The sequence below is a fragment of the Vanessa cardui genome, chromosome 16 (genome assembly GCF_905220365.1).
Source record: "Vanessa cardui chromosome 16, ilVanCard2.1, whole genome shotgun sequence".
Lineage (NCBI taxonomy): Eukaryota > Metazoa > Arthropoda > Insecta > Lepidoptera > Nymphalidae > Vanessa > Vanessa cardui.
Genome location: NC_061138.1, coordinates 11,142,189 through 11,159,693, shown reverse-complemented (window position 1 = coordinate 11,159,693; position 17,505 = coordinate 11,142,189). Strand labels below are relative to the sequence as shown.

General features: G+C 32.9%; 1 protein-coding gene across 2 annotated transcripts in view; it reads left to right on the top strand.

Moving 5' to 3' along the window:
* LOC124536107 (probable E3 ubiquitin-protein ligase RNF144A) overlaps window positions 1-17,505 on the top strand; it is a 144,442-nt gene that overhangs the window by 36,627 nt on the left and 90,310 nt on the right. For both annotated transcript variants that reach the window (XM_047112553.1, XM_047112554.1), the window contains one exon: window positions 15,925-16,075. In XM_047112553.1, the coding sequence (XP_046968509.1) occupies window positions 15,925-16,075 (151 nt within the window). The remainder of the gene's footprint in view (window positions 1-15,924; window positions 16,076-17,505) is intronic.

The window sequence follows — 17,505 nt, the reverse complement described above, 5'->3', positions numbered from 1 at the left end:
CATCTTTGTTAACAAGAATTTTTGATCAAACAAAAGACCAACTGTCTACACTTTTTCTGAGGTACGGAAGTGTTATACTCTTGACTTCCTTCTCTGGTTTGCTAATGTAACTTCAAATACCCAGTAACCCGAGGCGTCAGTCTCACACGCTAACCATTAGATCAAGAATTATATTATATAACTATTGAGTAACATTCTTCTCTTAAAGTAGTAAATTACAGTAAACTGTAATTTAAGCTGACTGTTTGTTGTTTTGCCATGGTGTTACGTGGTCAACTTCGTCCTTGATAACCAACGCTTTGAAAAATATTAAAAACTTCTAATACTAGCAATGACCATAGGGGTCGATTGAATCCGAGTACGATTGACGACCTCTGTGGTCGACTAGTGTGTACACCGGTTTTCATGGGTATGCCGCTCCATGGTATCGGGTTCGATTCCCAGCCAAATCGATGTAGAAAAAATTCATTAGGTTTCTATGTTGTCTTGGGTCTGGGTGATTGTTGTACCGTCGTCACATTTTCCATACAACAAAAGTGTGTTAGCTACTTACATTGGTATCAGAGTAGTGTATGTGATGTTGTTTAATATTTATTTATTATTATTTATAACCATAGGGGTATCATGTTATAACCCTTGCATAACGTTATAGGCATAACTGCACTGGTTCGCTTACTATGAATGCTTGATATGCGGGTTCCCATCTCGTCGGACATGTACCATCGGGAATGGTCATAATATTCATTCACGCAAGTATTATTTAGCACGGAATGATATGTTGAAAAATATGACTCTTGGTTTAGTAATATTTATTGTACAGTATCTTGGCAAACATCTCTTACCCAAGGAAGGATGTATTAATTGTGCAAAACTTAGTGTTATAAGTTTGTTTTCTTCGCGCTCTGATGACTTCGTAGAAGTTAGTGCTTTGTTAAATGTTGTAAAGATCTTAATGTGTCAGAATTTGATTAATTTTCTTTGGTGGTTGAGCTCCTTGTTGTGTAATTATTTTGAAAGTGTTTTTAAAATTAGCGTTAGTTCGAATTAACATTCAAAAATTGCAATATAACGGATTTTTTTTATGTTTAAGACTAACAGTGTCAGACTACTTTAGCGGTTTCAATACAAATATTTGCCCGTTCATGACAAGACAAGTGACAGCGTTATTTGGTAATTTGAGTTCTTTGCGAAAATGAAGGGGAATACAATCAAATAAGTCTTACTACTTAATTTATGCATAAAGGCAAACACGCTTCAGTAAAGTGCAGACATCAATTACTATCAAAATGTTGTAAATACAGGTTTGAATTATCTATACTAATAGTATAAGCAAGTAACTCTATCTGTCTATCTCTTTTACTCTTTGATAGACAAACCATTGAACCGAATTTAATGAAAAATGGTAGGACATATACTTCTTTCTGCTTAACTGCCGAACAACCCATTAAACGCGAACGAAGCGGCAGGCGACACCTGAAAACTAAACTAAAAAAATTGTTTAATGACAGTTCGTTATATGCCAGCGATATCTATCTATTAAAGAACGATACTGATTCTTATATAATATTATAAATGTGAAAGTGTGTTTGTAACGTCTCAACCACAATCGTTCATCACGAAATTTTCCCTACACATTAGCGGTACGAAAAAGATCATACAGTGTGTACTTAATACTTATCACTAACAAGCGGGAGAAGCCGCTGACGAAAGTAGTATAATAAGCTTCGACCCACGACACCCACCCATAAGACGCTGCTCCAATACATGCAGGCAGGTTGCATGCAGGTTTCCTCACGATGTTTTCCTTCACCGTCGATCACGAGATTAATTATGAACACAAATCAAGCACATGAAATATAAATGGTTCTTGCCCGAGTTTGAACCCACCATCATCGGTTACGCATTCTAACCACTGAGCCATCTCGGCTCTTTGTGATGTGATGTGTTAATTGATTGAAATAAAAAAAAACGAATTCGTCGAAACAAAAACATTAGTTATAAAAGGGTCAAGGATACTTGTAAAAATTCCATGAATATCAGGGGTTATCAACCATTGTTGAAGTAATTAGGATGAAACAATTCCATTCGTATGTCCTCCATCAATATGACTGTAAATAAACAATTTTTTTTTCATACGGATAACTTGTTTCGATACTGAGATAAAGATATTTGTCAGATTCATTTGAGCAGGAAAGTTTATCAAATAAATCAAATTAAATTTGCTTTAACAGTTTTTACAGAACGAAGTATAACATTTTTTATTTCAAGTTGATAATACGTACTATTGTTTTCGTTATCTTTTGCTTACAAATTGTATATTTTAGAATGATATCATGTATAATTGTGATGACGTCACTTTTTTATCTTCTATAAATCGAACATACCAGACGACATTGTATATTTAAAGCAGATATTTCGTTTGACCGCATATACTTTACTAGAGCTATATAAATATACTATACGTTAGAAATTAGTTTTCTAATGTGTGCACAACAAGCTACACAACCGAAATAGCGAGTGGTTTGAACGCACGCATCTTAACCGATGATTACGGGTTCGAACCCAAGGCAGGCAACACTGAATATACATGTGCCTAACTTGAGTTTTATAATTCATCTCGTGCTCGGCATCGTCTAAGCAACTTGATATTATCTTTCATAATATTCGTCTTTCATAACCTTTCTTTTGAATAGTTTTTTTGGCAAAAATCGCATTAAAATCCGTTGCGTAGTTGACCAAGATCTAAGTGTACAAACGGCGGTAAGCTACTTTGTTTTTTACTTTTTAGATGTTCTGCCACTGAACCCTAAAATGAAAGTAGCGCGCCAGTAATTCATTGTTATGATATCTTCTTAAATATTCCTTTTTAACAAAACAAGAGAATATTTTACTGCTAGTCTGTTTTAATGGAATGACTTAATGTGTGTATTTGAATATGTATATTTTAGAAAGGCAAATAAACCACTTAGTGATTAGTTACATTCACCCATAGACACTTCTACTACTACATTGTAAAAGCACTACCCTCTTTTGGCTTTCTCATCCTCAACAACAGCCTGTAAATTCCCACTGCTGGGCTAAAGGCCTCCTCTCCCTTTGAGGAGAAGGTTTGGAACATATTCCACCACGCTGTTCCAATGCGGGTTGGTGGAATGCACATGTGGCAGAATTTCTATAAAATTTGTCACATGTAGGTTTCCTTACGATGTTTTCCTTCACCGCTGAGCACGAGAAGAATTATAAAGACAAATTAAGCACATGAATCAGCTGTGCTTGCCTGGGTTTGAAACCGCAATTATCGGTTAAGATGCACGCGTTCTAACCACTGGGCTATCTCGACTCTCATCCTCAAAGTTAGGCAATTTTGTTGGGTGGTGTATTAAAAAAAGTATGCCCTGTACTATACAACTTCCAGCCGTAGGTCGGTTATCATCAACTTTTGAAATACTTGATATTTAAAAAAAAAAAGTTTACTATGATCTTCGCTCCCAGCCAGACACTGATTTCATATATAGAGCAAAAGGGAACCAGCCTTAGCCTCTATACATAAACACCCCTATCACCTTCCATATATCAATTTATCATGGTAATACTTCGAGTTCCCAATAACCCTGAATGTTCCCGTTCCCTTATCCTCTCTCTATTTACATTGTAAAGATGCCGACAGCGACAGGCACGATTTCGAAGGTTTTTGTTTGCTACTATAATTGCTATACCGCAGAGTATTGCATTGTTGTATCCTCCCCACCGGTAGCAGTAGATATATGGATATAGAATCTTATTTTTTCGCTGGTATAAATAACATGTTACGTGTTTCGGGGCCTTTCAGGCAGATACACTGACACGCCGGAGTCTAAGAAGCTTGGCGTGCCCTAGTAAATTGGAATACCTATTAAAAAACTAGAAGCACTTTCTCCGTTACGGATCGCTTTCGTATATTACCGTATGTATATGGGCAGATCTTCTTATATCTCAGATATCTTGAGCAGAATTAGCCGCCGCGTGTAAGCAAAAAAGATTTCTATGATCCAAAACTCGATTACTAGATATAAGGTCTCCTATCTTGTGTTGCCCGGGTTTTTTGCAAGGCTAAATCCAGGATTAAAACTGGTCTATGTAGAATATGTAGATGTGTGAGATATCTATTCGATATGTACAGGCCTGGCACTGAAGGACACACAAAAGTGAACCCAGAAGTACCTTTAAATATTGAATTACGATCTGGTAATACATGTTTATAAATGTACTGTCTTATAACTAAAAATTACTCTGATTTATCACAATCTATGGAAAAATTATGCGTTTGATTATGATACACAGTTTTTCGACAGTTTACAATTTCGTGAGGTATTTATTTTACAATTTTTCCAATTAGGATACGTGGAGATTGGTTTGTTCGTTAATCTGCTACAGTTACTACTAAAAAAATGTCAAACAAAATATAAATCGATTTATAATGCATGTCTTTTGTGTCAACAACTGATAACACGTGCTCTTGCTATTGGTCGGCGATAAGTCGTGACGTATAGGTATGTGTGTTTAAAATGTATTTCCAACGCTTATTAGGATTTTATAGCGGACTAGCCGTGCCCCGACTTTGTGCGCGTTTGAATATAATAAAAAGTTATTGTTGTAGCCTAAGTTACTGTAGCCTAATTCTAAGTTATTACTTATTAGATCAGCTATCTGCCAGTGAATGAACCGTTAAAATCGGTCCAGCCGTTTTGAGTTAAGGCGTAACAAACAAAAAGACAAAATTAAAAAAAAAAGCATTTAGTAAAAAGCGATTCTATAATATTACAGAGTGACACTCCCAATTTTATTATACGTAGATTGAGTAAATATTTTCTTTAATTTGTACTATAAGCGTACTGACTAGCGCACCATTTGGTAGTAAGTGGTCACCAGCGTCACCCCCTTTAGTAAAAGTAATAAAATGATTTAGAAGTGACTTATGGGTTGCACCTTCCCAATAAGAGATGATCAATCATTGGTCATCCCACTTAAGCATTTGACTAGGCTATTTGACTATATATTTCTATTATAAGTATATTTTTTTTAATAAAAAAACTGTTCTTTTTTAAAAATACATGTTTGTTGCTAAGAAACTTAATTATATATTTAGTGGAATAATATAAAGTATATTTTCTCACGATATCACAAAAAACATAAGTAGGTAGATTACCTGAATCGTCTAAGATAATAACTATTCATATAGAAATTAACCGTAGGTAATAATCATACACGAAAAGAAACGTCCATTCTATTGCCGCTTTCTTGTTTCCTAATGAACAAAAGTTCTCAAGAAATGTAATACAATTGTATTCTTGAATTCATCAACTTAAGCACTATTTATACTTCGAATAAAATTCTTCTTCAGTCATTGTTTGTTCTATATTAAATAATAAAATAAATTATATGTAAATTTATTAACTGCTCGATATGCGCACGCGTCGAAATTCAGTCGCTAGAATCCGCTTTATAATGATCGGAATTCTCCATTAGGGAGTATTCCCAAAAGCGAAAAAGCTTACAATAATTTTATGAAAAACATTCGTTTAAATATTCCTTTTTTGTATATTTGGTCATTGCCCATAAAGAAGTACCAGTTTTAATTATTGATTATTAATTAAGTTAATAAATAAAATCTTAACATATCTACATATCAAACAATGATAAACCATTTATATGAATTGTAAATATACGATATACGAATATAATATACGAGAAACGACGAGAATATTTTTAATTATAAATAAAAAATGTAACAAAAAACCGACTTCAAATAAAACACTATTTATAATAGAATATGCATTAAAAAGTAATAAAAAGAATTGAGTATTCAACAAATTTTTTAGAGTCTTCCTAAGTGAAATGAAAAATATTAGAATACTTAAAAGTCGAATTACGGTTATATAACGTAGTTATAGTTATTGTTAGATTTGGAGCCAGTGTCATTAAATGGGACCACACAGAAAGCACTACTTTTCAAACAAAAAAAAACTATCAAAATCGGTCCACCCAGTGAAAAGTTATGAGGAAACAAACATAAAAAAATACAGACGAATTGATAACCTCCTCCTTTTTGAAGTCGTTTGAAAATTGCTCTTTGCATATCTTTATATTTATTAAAAAAAAGTATTATGTAAATTATGTTTCTTATTTTAGTCTATCTACTTACGCTGCCTGAAATTGTGTATTATTATAATCTAGTTTTGAGTTTGTATTTATATTGTTTTTATTGACCGAACTAGATATGTCTGCTACAAAAAATGAATAAATAAACGATTAAATTAATGGCAGTGTACGAATTTTGAACTTAATATATTCTAAACATGTTTTATAGACGATCGACCGATGTATTCGCTCACGTCAGCACTTAAATAAATAATACAATGAGTACATAAAGATTACTGACTCGGTGCACGCGTACCGTCGTTTAAATATTTTATAACAATAAAGATGTGAAGGTACAGTCCTCTTCAGATATACGTTTATTTTTAATTGTATTAAAATTGTTTCGATATAATATTTTATATATATTTTTTACAAGTCAACCGTAAACTAAACTGTAGTTGTAGTGGTATACATATAGAAGATTTTCAGCTGATACATATCGACGAATCCTGACGAAGTCTCTTCTTTATTACTAAGTTCTTAATTGGGCTCCCAACGTCCGATAGAGTATTTTAAGACACAGACGCTCTCGCAGTTTGACAGGTGGACGTGCCACTTGATGGTATGAGGTCTTCACCACCCATAGACATTACTTACTCTCTGGCTCACTTAGGTGAGTGAGACAAAACATAACAATACTGTACTGGAAATTGTTGGTAGAATATCTGACGAGTGAGTTGGCTTTCCCTGGCGGATTTGCATAAAGCCCTTCCACCACGTTAAGCTATTATCGTTTTGAAAATATAGACGGCCCCAACTCATATAATTCAACAGGACGGCAATCCATCATGACTAGATAGTGATCAGGCGCAGATCCAACAGCCTTGCATGCTTTAATTTAATCGAAAGAAAACTATACAACATACATTGCGTCTGTGTGTGAAATTACGCAACGTAACCCTCGGTTTCAGAGAGCTTTTCGACAAAAATTGTTTCTCAGGGTTATTTTAGTATGACCTTACCCTGTTGCTCACAAAGCGAATCAAATACATTTATAAGTAAGAGTTAACTTAAGTAATTCTAATTCGCTATTGAAATGGGTGCAAATTTTATTTTATAACAGTTATATTTCATACTAAATGGTATCGTTTAAGGCTCTAAAGTAAAATGCATTTGGTAATTTGAACAACGTTGACTAAATTAGTTCTGTTAATCAATATGTTACGTACCTTGTGTTTATTGACTCTTTAACAGTCCAAATTCGATCACGGCAATCAATTGTTTCGTTAGAATAACTGTTGACAGGGCGTGGGTTGAATCTGGGTCACATTAACGGGCTAAACAAAGCTTTTCCAGTAATTATTTCATCCAACATCCACGCCAACCGATTAATACCATCCCTAGGAAGTAATCGGATTCTTGTTTTGACAGTTTAAATTGTCATTATATTTGTATAGTAAAGTTTTGAAGACGACTGTACACTTTTTATCATGTGGTCGTAGTTTCACGTGCTCGAGCTATTGTTTGAGTTTTCAATTTAATTTTGTATTACAATAATTGGTACGGTATTCTGATGTATGTGAAGATTAGCCTTGAAATTTCTATTCATCTAAATATGGAATCAATATAATTTTTTTTTTATACCGTGTATTCATATTCAATAAATAAATAAATAAATATGTATTAAATATTGGACACCATCAGATACATTACACTGATTCCAATGTAAGTAGCTAAAGCACTTGTGTTATGGAATACCAGAAGTAACGACGTTACCACAAATAGCCGGACCTAAGACAACATAGAAAACTAATGTACTTTTTCTACATCGACTCGGCCGGGAATCGACCTAGAACCTTGGAGTGGCGTACCCATGAAAACAGATGTACAAACCACTCGACTACGGTAGTCAATATTTCTGCATTCGTGGTCTCCCCGCTATTGTTTCATCTTTTTCTATTATAAGAATTTACGTAATTCTGTTTCGCTTGAAATCATTTTCAATTTCATTGTTTTACCCGTTCAAATGTTTCAACGATATAGTATGTAGCTACAACTATTTATTTATAGAAACTTCTATTTATCCTTGAATTAAATAAATGTAACATAAATTTATAACAAAAGACAATTCTATACAGTTGACATCGCTTAACAAGAGAATGATATAAAGTTATAGTACGACACAACTTATATGTAGCATCGGCAAATTCAATAAAACCGATTACTGCTGATTTATACAACCAATAGAAATAGCTTCCTATCGCACCATTCGACGCTATTCGTCGCTATTGATTCTTGCGTCAGTTCAACGTGTCAAATTTACGAATATATATTAGGTCAATATTACAAGTTATTACGTATGTATAAAGATCATATTCACATCGGAAAATAAATATTGATAATTTGGGCTAGCGTACTTAATTCGGATGTGATCGGTTTTACGAATTTTGTCGATGCTACATCTAAGTTGTGTCGTACTGTACATTTATATCTTCGGTTGACTGAAGATCTTAGAACTGTCACCGGCAGAACGGTTCGTCTCATATAAACCGTAATAAGGTTTCATTGTTAATTGAAAACGTGTTTATAAAATAGAATTCGTATTTCTAATATTAAATAAACTCAAAATTAAATAAACTCAAAATTAAATAAACCTACTTTTATAAAAGTAGCTGTTTCTGATCGAGATTAATGACACAAGATGTAAGTTTCTTGTGGAAGGTTTTTATAGCACCAGTAGCACACATGACCTGGCTCGTGTACCTTTATATGTATAAATAGTATTTTAAACCGACTTTTACAAAAAGGAGTAAAAATTTAAATGTATTGCATTGTCGATAGCAACTAGTACCACATTAATTTGTAAAAGTTTATATTGTTTAAATGGTAAAAAATAAAAATACATTTATATCTAGTCTATAAATTGCAATGTTTTGTCTATGCTATTTGGTAAGCCAGTATTGCGCATAGCCTCAATTTACCTCGGTCACGGCACACTATCTGTGTAATCTAGCCCCAATTTCATCTTCCTAAATGATGAGTTTTAACGTTGTAAGAACTGTCTTTACTCCTAAACAGAAGGTACATAATATACTAATACCAATTTCCGTATTTATGACATAAAAAAATTCTGTTTGATTTTTTTCTTAATGTTGCCATTTTTGGTGATGTATTTTAAAAGTTATTTCTGTGCAGTTTCATACCTAACTGGCGCCAATTGTATGTTTTTTTTTTTAAATATGCACATCGTTTATATTCAGTCATTCAGTAAAGGTGGAACTTTATCAACTTCTTCTGCAATATTTTATGTTGCAGAAGAAGTTGATAAAGTTGATGATATTTACTAATAAAATCAAAATATACTTTATTTAAGTAAACTTTCTCAAGCTCTTTTGATCGTCATTTTACAGAATGACATAAAAAGTAAAGCTACTGAGTTCGGATTGTAGACTACCGATGAGAATGAATAAAGTCACATATAAGATATATCTATATTTTTTAATATCTATTAAAACAAATTCAATAAAGTCAGTAAGATTGATTGGTAGACAAGTCTAAGTTATTACAATAAATATATATATATAACTATATTTAAGTTTCTAATACCCATTAAAACAATGTTGTTGTAAGTAACGATTCATACGCACTTCGTAGAAGTTTGAGCTAACATTTGTTACGATAGTAACTCTGCTTTGATTCGACTGACTCATGCTCTCTGTTTGCTTTGATAACTCGAGGAAAAGCCCTGAAACTCCAATTTAAATCTGCTTTCATTCAAAATAATAACATAATGTTTAGCTGCATCTTAATTTCTGGGAATTTTTGAGTTTATAAGCCGAAGGGTCCTTTTCTAATAAACTCATCTCATACCAAAAATAAGACGTCGGTGTGTTGTTTGGTTGCTGCGCCAATAAACAGATGAACCAACATATTTAGTGGCAATTATAATATTGAAATAAGGACAAAGAATTAAATATAAATTTATATTTATAATATTCTTAGTAGACTTACTCAGACAGACTGGAGCAAACATCTACGTACTCTTTAAGTAGGTACCATTGATGAATAATAGTAATAATCTTCACTTGATGGTAGAGCTTTAATCAAGCCTTCTGGGTAGGTACCATCCACTCATCATTTTGTATTTTACTGCCAAACAGTAATAATTAATATTGGTGTGCCAGTGTAACAAGAGGTACAAATTACATTACATCTCTGCTCCCGAAGTTGGAATCGTGGATGCTTAAAATAGTTAAAATTTGATTTGTCTGGGCAGTGATGACCACTACCATACGCTGACCTAATTGTTCACTGGTGCCATAAAAAATGGAAGCTCTCAAAGAAACAATAATATTTATAAACCAATATAAAATATCGAATCTTTAAATATTTAATTCTCGGATAAAAGAATATAGGTAATGCTAAATTTTGTTAGAAGGCAACTTGCCAAAAAATAATGTTGACTTGACTCTCCAACTGACTGCCGCAATAGTTTATCTACGTAAGTATTTCGTCTATTTGTTATCAAATTATCCTACTTATTTTCGTTTATTTCTGTATTCATTTTTTGTTCTGTAAGATTAAATAGTGAACTTCCTCCTTTGGGAATCAGCGGCGGTTCATATTTCGACCAGAGGATAGGAAATGCGATTCAACGGGGAAATTCACATTCTTGTTATTGTTCCAAATATTCGTGATTTGTACAATAGTTGTTTTTGATTTGAATGTACTTATTTAAATCATCAATGTTAATTTAGAATCTTATGTCTATAAAATTTAGTAGTGACTACATTTTCCAAATTAATATAAAGGAGCCAGCAGTTCACACAATGACATATCCCAATATTAATATAATTCAGAGACACCTATTTAAAAAAAAGGAAGTTTTTATTGCTAATGTATTACCTCGAGACCCTATCTATGTGACACAGTTCCAATATCTCCTATACTCTTGAAATATTTGAGTGTCACAAATTATCAAAAATAATCAAAAAGTGTTGGGATATAAACTTCATTTTACCCGTGCGAAGCTAATGGTGACTAGTTTCAAATTACGTACCTTTTATAAATATCATTTCGAACATTTGGGAATCAAAAACAAATCTTTCCTTTTATGTAATTAATCGTTAAAATTTATTTTTTATTAAATTGATTGACCGATAAACAAATCGATAATGCTATAAATATACTTTCTTCATTGCACAGTGCGCGATATATTATCCTCAATTACTTGTATTTATTTATTATATATGTAAAATTACATTTGCAGTATACATACAAAGCATTTTCAAATTAATTAACACTGTCATGACAATAACAAAATATTTCATACGCATATCAATTATAAATGTACATAGTACCTCTAGACATATAGATTTAAAGTATCATAAATAAATTTTACAAACTATGTAAATTAATTTTTAATTAATATCACTGTCATAATAGAAGTCACTCAAGTAGTATCGAAACCTAAAACGCAAATGAATTTGCGAGCGAAAACTACATCCATATATAGATATTTATATTTTGGTAAAATTAAGGGGCATAGAACAGGAACTGGAATATATGTAGATATACAGAGATAGAGAAGTAAATGAAAGTCAAATATAAGGTGACACAAAGAAAAAAATAATCTTAATATGCCTTTAACTTAACATATAAAAATATATGTATATGTCTAGTTCTTAATGTTAAAATGTACTTAGTAACACTAGTACCATGCTAGTGTTACTAAGACGATTTGTTTATTTTTTATTTTATCACTTTAACAATTGTTAATTCAAGACGGGTTTATTCGTTAACGCGTTATTTTGTCCTCTAAAAGGAGTCGTTAGCCTTTACTTAATTACAAACATTAACAGAAGAATGATAAATATCATCCAAATTATGCCTTAAGCGTTTTACACATATCCAGTTAGAAACCATAACTAAATAATTGTACATGCATATAATGACCAGTGGTTAAAACGCGTACATCTTCGGTTTAAAGACATTTATTTCTCATAAAGAACACAAAAGTTCACTTATAATAAGAAATTATAATTATTTTTCCTGAGGGTACATTTAAAAGTCTGCCTTATGAATTATATACACTGAGGTAAAATGTTGCGGGTAGTTATAGTACACAAAAATGTTAAGGTAGGGGTTACATTAGCTTATAAATTATTTTGCACATATTCCATTACACGTTTTTTGAATATAGGAAAACTCTTGCTATTAATGATTAAATCTGATAATTTATTATAAATTTGAACTCCTTCAAATAAAATGTTTTTCTTTCCATAGTTGGTTCTGGTTTTTGGAAGTTCTAGTTTATTACGTTTCCTAGTGTGGTATGTATGTGTTTTTTTATGAAAGTGTAATTGTGAATGTGTTTTATTTGTTATTATTTTTCTAATCAACATGCAGGTTTTCAAAGTGTATAATTGATTTAAATTAAGAAATTTTGTTTTTTTGTATAATTCAGCGGATGGCGTCATATAATCATATTTGTAAAGAACTTTAATAACTTTATTTTGTAAAATTTGTAATGGCTTTACGTTAGACTTCGCAGCAGTTCCCCATATTTCAACTTAACCGATGCTTTCGGATTCAAACCCAGGCAAGGACCACTGTATATGTATATGTGCTTCATATGTGTTTATAATTCATCTCGTACTCGGCGGTGAAGGAATACATCGTGAGGATCCTGCATGTGTCTAATTTCATCGAAATTCTGCCACACGTCCATTCCACCAACCCGGCCCAGCTGTGGGAAATATTATAACTTATGAATAATACTACAATTTGTACGTACTTAACTTATTCTATGAGTACAAGCATCTGAACTAGGCCGAGCCTCTGCCTCAGATGTTAGAGCTTCCCAGTTTCATCTTTTTTTAAATTACAACTTTACATTCCATTAATTTTGTGTGTATCGATAAAGTATTCTATAATACCTTTAAGGACGCGTGGGACGTTTAAATAAAAACTGGTATAAAATAACATATCGTCGAACCCTACTAAACTGATCTTATAAAGGTGAAAATGATTATTTGTTACGCTTGTCTTAACTACTCTATTAATTATCAAAAAAATGCCAAGGGTATGGAAAATGATATAACTATGAGGATTGTAACTGTATGCTTATTTAGCTTTAAATAAATATTGAAGTCAAGTTAAGGTGATGAATTCCTATAAATAAATGTAACTGTTAAAATTTATAATACTTAATCTGTCGAATATTACTAAAAATATATTAAACAGCGTATATCAGAAAAAAATACATACAGCACGATGCCTTGGGGAACACCCTAGCTTAGAGTACTCGTATTTAAGCGAAGTTCACTCAACTGTATACACTGCGAGCGTGCACGAAGATAAGAATCGAAGCTACACTACACTAAACTACACTAAGCCCAAATAGGATTTAGTACAGTATTAAAGTTTTTTATTATTATATTAGTTGACTAAAAAGAGTGGCCCTTGCGACATAAGTGTAGCACAACCAAAGCGCCGTTAATCCGGGATATTATTGTAATGTCCCGTGTTATTGAACTGTTGTAACAGCCTGTAAATTTCCCACTGCTGGGCTAAAGCCTCGCTCTCTTCGAGGAGATGGTTAGGAGTATATTCCACCACGCTGCTCCAATGCGGGTTGGCGCATTCATATGTGAGTAAAAGCCAATGGTGCTTACCTAGGTTTGAACACAAAATTATCGGTTAAGATGCACGCTTACTTACCACTGGGCCATTTTCTCTCTGACACTTTAGCTCATTCACTCTTCAAATGGGAACGTAATGGCTTTATGTATTCCTGTTTGTAGGTAGAATATGAAAGGATGTACATACCCAGATGGCTTTCCACAAAGTCCTACCTAAAGTACCTACTAAGTTACCTAAGTAACGTTTACATTGCGTATTTAGTTAATTTTAAATTATATGCAGTTTATAAAAACTTTTAAATTCCTAAGTAACACTCGAACCTTACATAATAAATGGCCTGCTCAATGGTCATGCATTTTTATCTACATTAAAAGTTCATACATCCAAACTGTACAACGTAATACCAGACTATAGTCTGGATTTACTATGCGACCTCTATGATAGAATGTCGATGCTTAAAACAAAAGGTGTCATATTATACTGATGACATAAATCAATACTTGTATTATAAAATAAACGTATTTTACCGACGATGTGAATATAAATTACGTTAAATTAATTTAATCTTATCACTTATTTCATGACGGATGAGCGGATGGTTTCCGGTTTGCAAAAGTAAGCGCGAAATGTTTAATTATACAGAAATAATATTTGTAAACGCTTACAAGAGCAGTTCGTGTATTCGTTGCCTTGTCAAATTGGACTGCAAGGGTCTATTGATAAGGAGAGTGTGACTTAGCCATTTAGTGATGTGAGGGAAAATTAAGCAGTGAATGGTTTGCGTATTTCAGTTTATACCTTTGTAATCAACACCGTGTCTGCCAAATTTTTTCACGTCATGTTACCATAATTCGTCATTGTCTCAGGACCTTTATATAAACTGTTGAGAAAGTGAAAAATTTACGGTCCTAATTGGATTTACGGGTAAATCGCCGTTTCAACTTTTTCAATACACATCTATGCGACTAGCAAACTATTTATCACGACTGACATTACTATGATTCATTGTTGACAATAAGAAAATTACGTAACGTAATAAAGGTTTTCCAAGTGATTTTGACTGTATAACTGTAATATTCAGTGTATTAAAGTTATATTATTACACTATTTTCATATTAAATATATGTAAATGAATAGTTTGACAAAAATCTATATACATAAGACCCGCTGAGTTTATTTCGCCGTATTGTAAAGCACACCAACTCTTGTTTATTTTCCTCACGACACTGTTGTTTCTTTTTGTTTTAAATCCAGTCATTAATTTGCTTAGGACTTTATCCAAGTCCAATGCTCTTACGATGTCAAATTACGTTCGGTTTAGTTGTGACGAGGCAACTGACAGATTTAGTTACTTTCTCATTTTTAATTTTACTATAGATAAAAATTGTTATCGCCCGCGGCTTTGACGGCAAGTGAAGGCGCAGTTTTGTATTTGTTGAATGCAATTATTTTTTTGAAATACAAATACTAAATCTAGTTTAATTTTACGGATAATTTGACTTTCAGATTGTATAGTATAATTTGGTTATTAAAATATAATTCAAGTCTCTCCGTTATTATTTACGATTTTCTCGATAAAACAGATCGATCGGATTTTATAAATTGTTCTAATCATCTAAACTATGTGTTGTGTTCAGAAATAGTCTTAATACTTGGATTATTTAATTAAAACATTGCATTTACATGCAACGAATTATTTTGACGTCTTTTTATATACGTATTATAATATGATGTATGTTATATGAAAAGTAAATGATAAGCCATTAGCTGTTTAATGTTATTTACTTTACCCGAGTAACCGCCTGGCCACGAGAAATTCGCGGACTCGAATATTCGCGCGAAATTTCGCGTCGGCGAATTTCCCGTGGCCAGGCGGTAGTCTGGTTTTCATCTAGTGGTTTCGCTTGGTTGTAAGTTAACAATCTTCATTGAAATTGATATTCCAACTGAACAAATTATCTAACTGTAAACCATTCTTTACACTATTGTATATGTTATGATACATTTGAGATGAGCTCTCAAATGTTATGCCCCGGTTCACTTGCTCATACAACCGGAACTACAAGAAGTATCGGTGTATTGACCTTGAGTGAAAAAAGAGATTGTTGAAGGTTATTTTTTAATGATAATTATGTACTAATGAGTTGTCTTCTTTGTGTTTAGATGGGAGCAGGCGCGAACGGGCCTGGTGGTCGGCGAGCGCTTGAGCTCATCCTTAGCGGCGGTCTCAAGTCGTTAGCGAGACCTGCGAAGCCTGTTAGGAGAGCTGCTTCCAGAGATTCAGTGTTGTCGCAACCCCAACCACTGTTAGAAGGTACAATCAAAATTACTTATTTTATTTAAATAAAACTAGTTATTACGGATTTTAATCGCGTATATTAATTATTTTGGACATCCCGACGTTTCGATTGCGATGCGATTAAAATCCGTAATAACTAGTTTTATTTAAATGTGTAATAATCGCGAAAATTTAAGACAACATTACTTATTTTATATTATGTGAATTGAATGGTAATCTCAAGAAAGATGTTTTGGATACTATCTGACGTTTTATGTTGAATTGTCAATGCCGCCTCAAAATTTTGACCTCAGATCAGGAGCGGAGGCTGCACTGTTATCTTAAAAATTATATGTATCATAAATTTGAATTAAGTTTATATTATTTATTATGGCTAGCTGAAGAAGCAGATTCAGAGCTCATCTCTTCGAATCGAATCAAATTTGGATTAATTTCTTAAGAGGAAGTGGTAAGTGGTAAGAAGTTTGAACCGTTGATGACGTTAAACGTGATTTCCAAATACGAAAGATGTAAAAAATTGACGTCCGAACTTTGATCTTTAATGATGCAAGATTGATTGTACCGCAATACTTTGTCTTACATAAAAACACTGGTTTTTGTTTCTGTATAAATAAATAATATTGAAAATAGAAACCTATTTTATGGAACTTGACCTATGCTCAGAGCCGAGATGGCCCAGTGGTTAGAACGCGTACAGCTTTACCGATGATTGCGGGTTCATCCCGTACTCCGTACGTACGTGTCTAATTTTATAGAAATTCTACCACATGTGTATTCCACCAACCCACATTGGAAAATAGCGTAGTGGAATATGTTCCAAACCTTCTCCTCAAAGGGAGGCCTTAGCCCAGTGGGAAACCTACAGGCTGTTGTTGCTGCTGTTGTTGTTGTTGTTGTTGATGACCTATGCTTATGTTTATACGTCTGTGCATAAGACTTCTCACCGATGGCTTCCCTTCCTGTTAAGGGGAAGATTAGAAGGGTTTATGTTTTTTTTTATTTAAATAAGTCGCTAAATACGATTATTAAAACGGTTCGGGTTCAAATCACGTGTCAAGAAACCAGTTTGTTCATTAATATTACAAAACAATAAAATATTGCCGCTGACTGCTTTCTCTTTTTTTGCTTTTAACTTTCCAAAAGCAACTGATTTTTCATATATTGATACGTTATGAGTGAATAAGTCCAAGTATGACCGCATGATCATAATATTATATTTTTATTGAAAATTTTGTGTTATTTCTGGTTTACGTCGGAGAGGAGGCCTTTAGCCCAGCAGTGGGAATTTACAGGCTATTGTTGTTGTTGTTGTTGTATTAGATATGGTGACCAGTCATAGGTCAAGTTTGATAACAATCATCTTTAATTAAATTTAAAGAATAAGTAATTTAAAATGTAACGCCACTCCGAGATCCCGGGTTCGTTTCCCGACGGATTCGATGCAG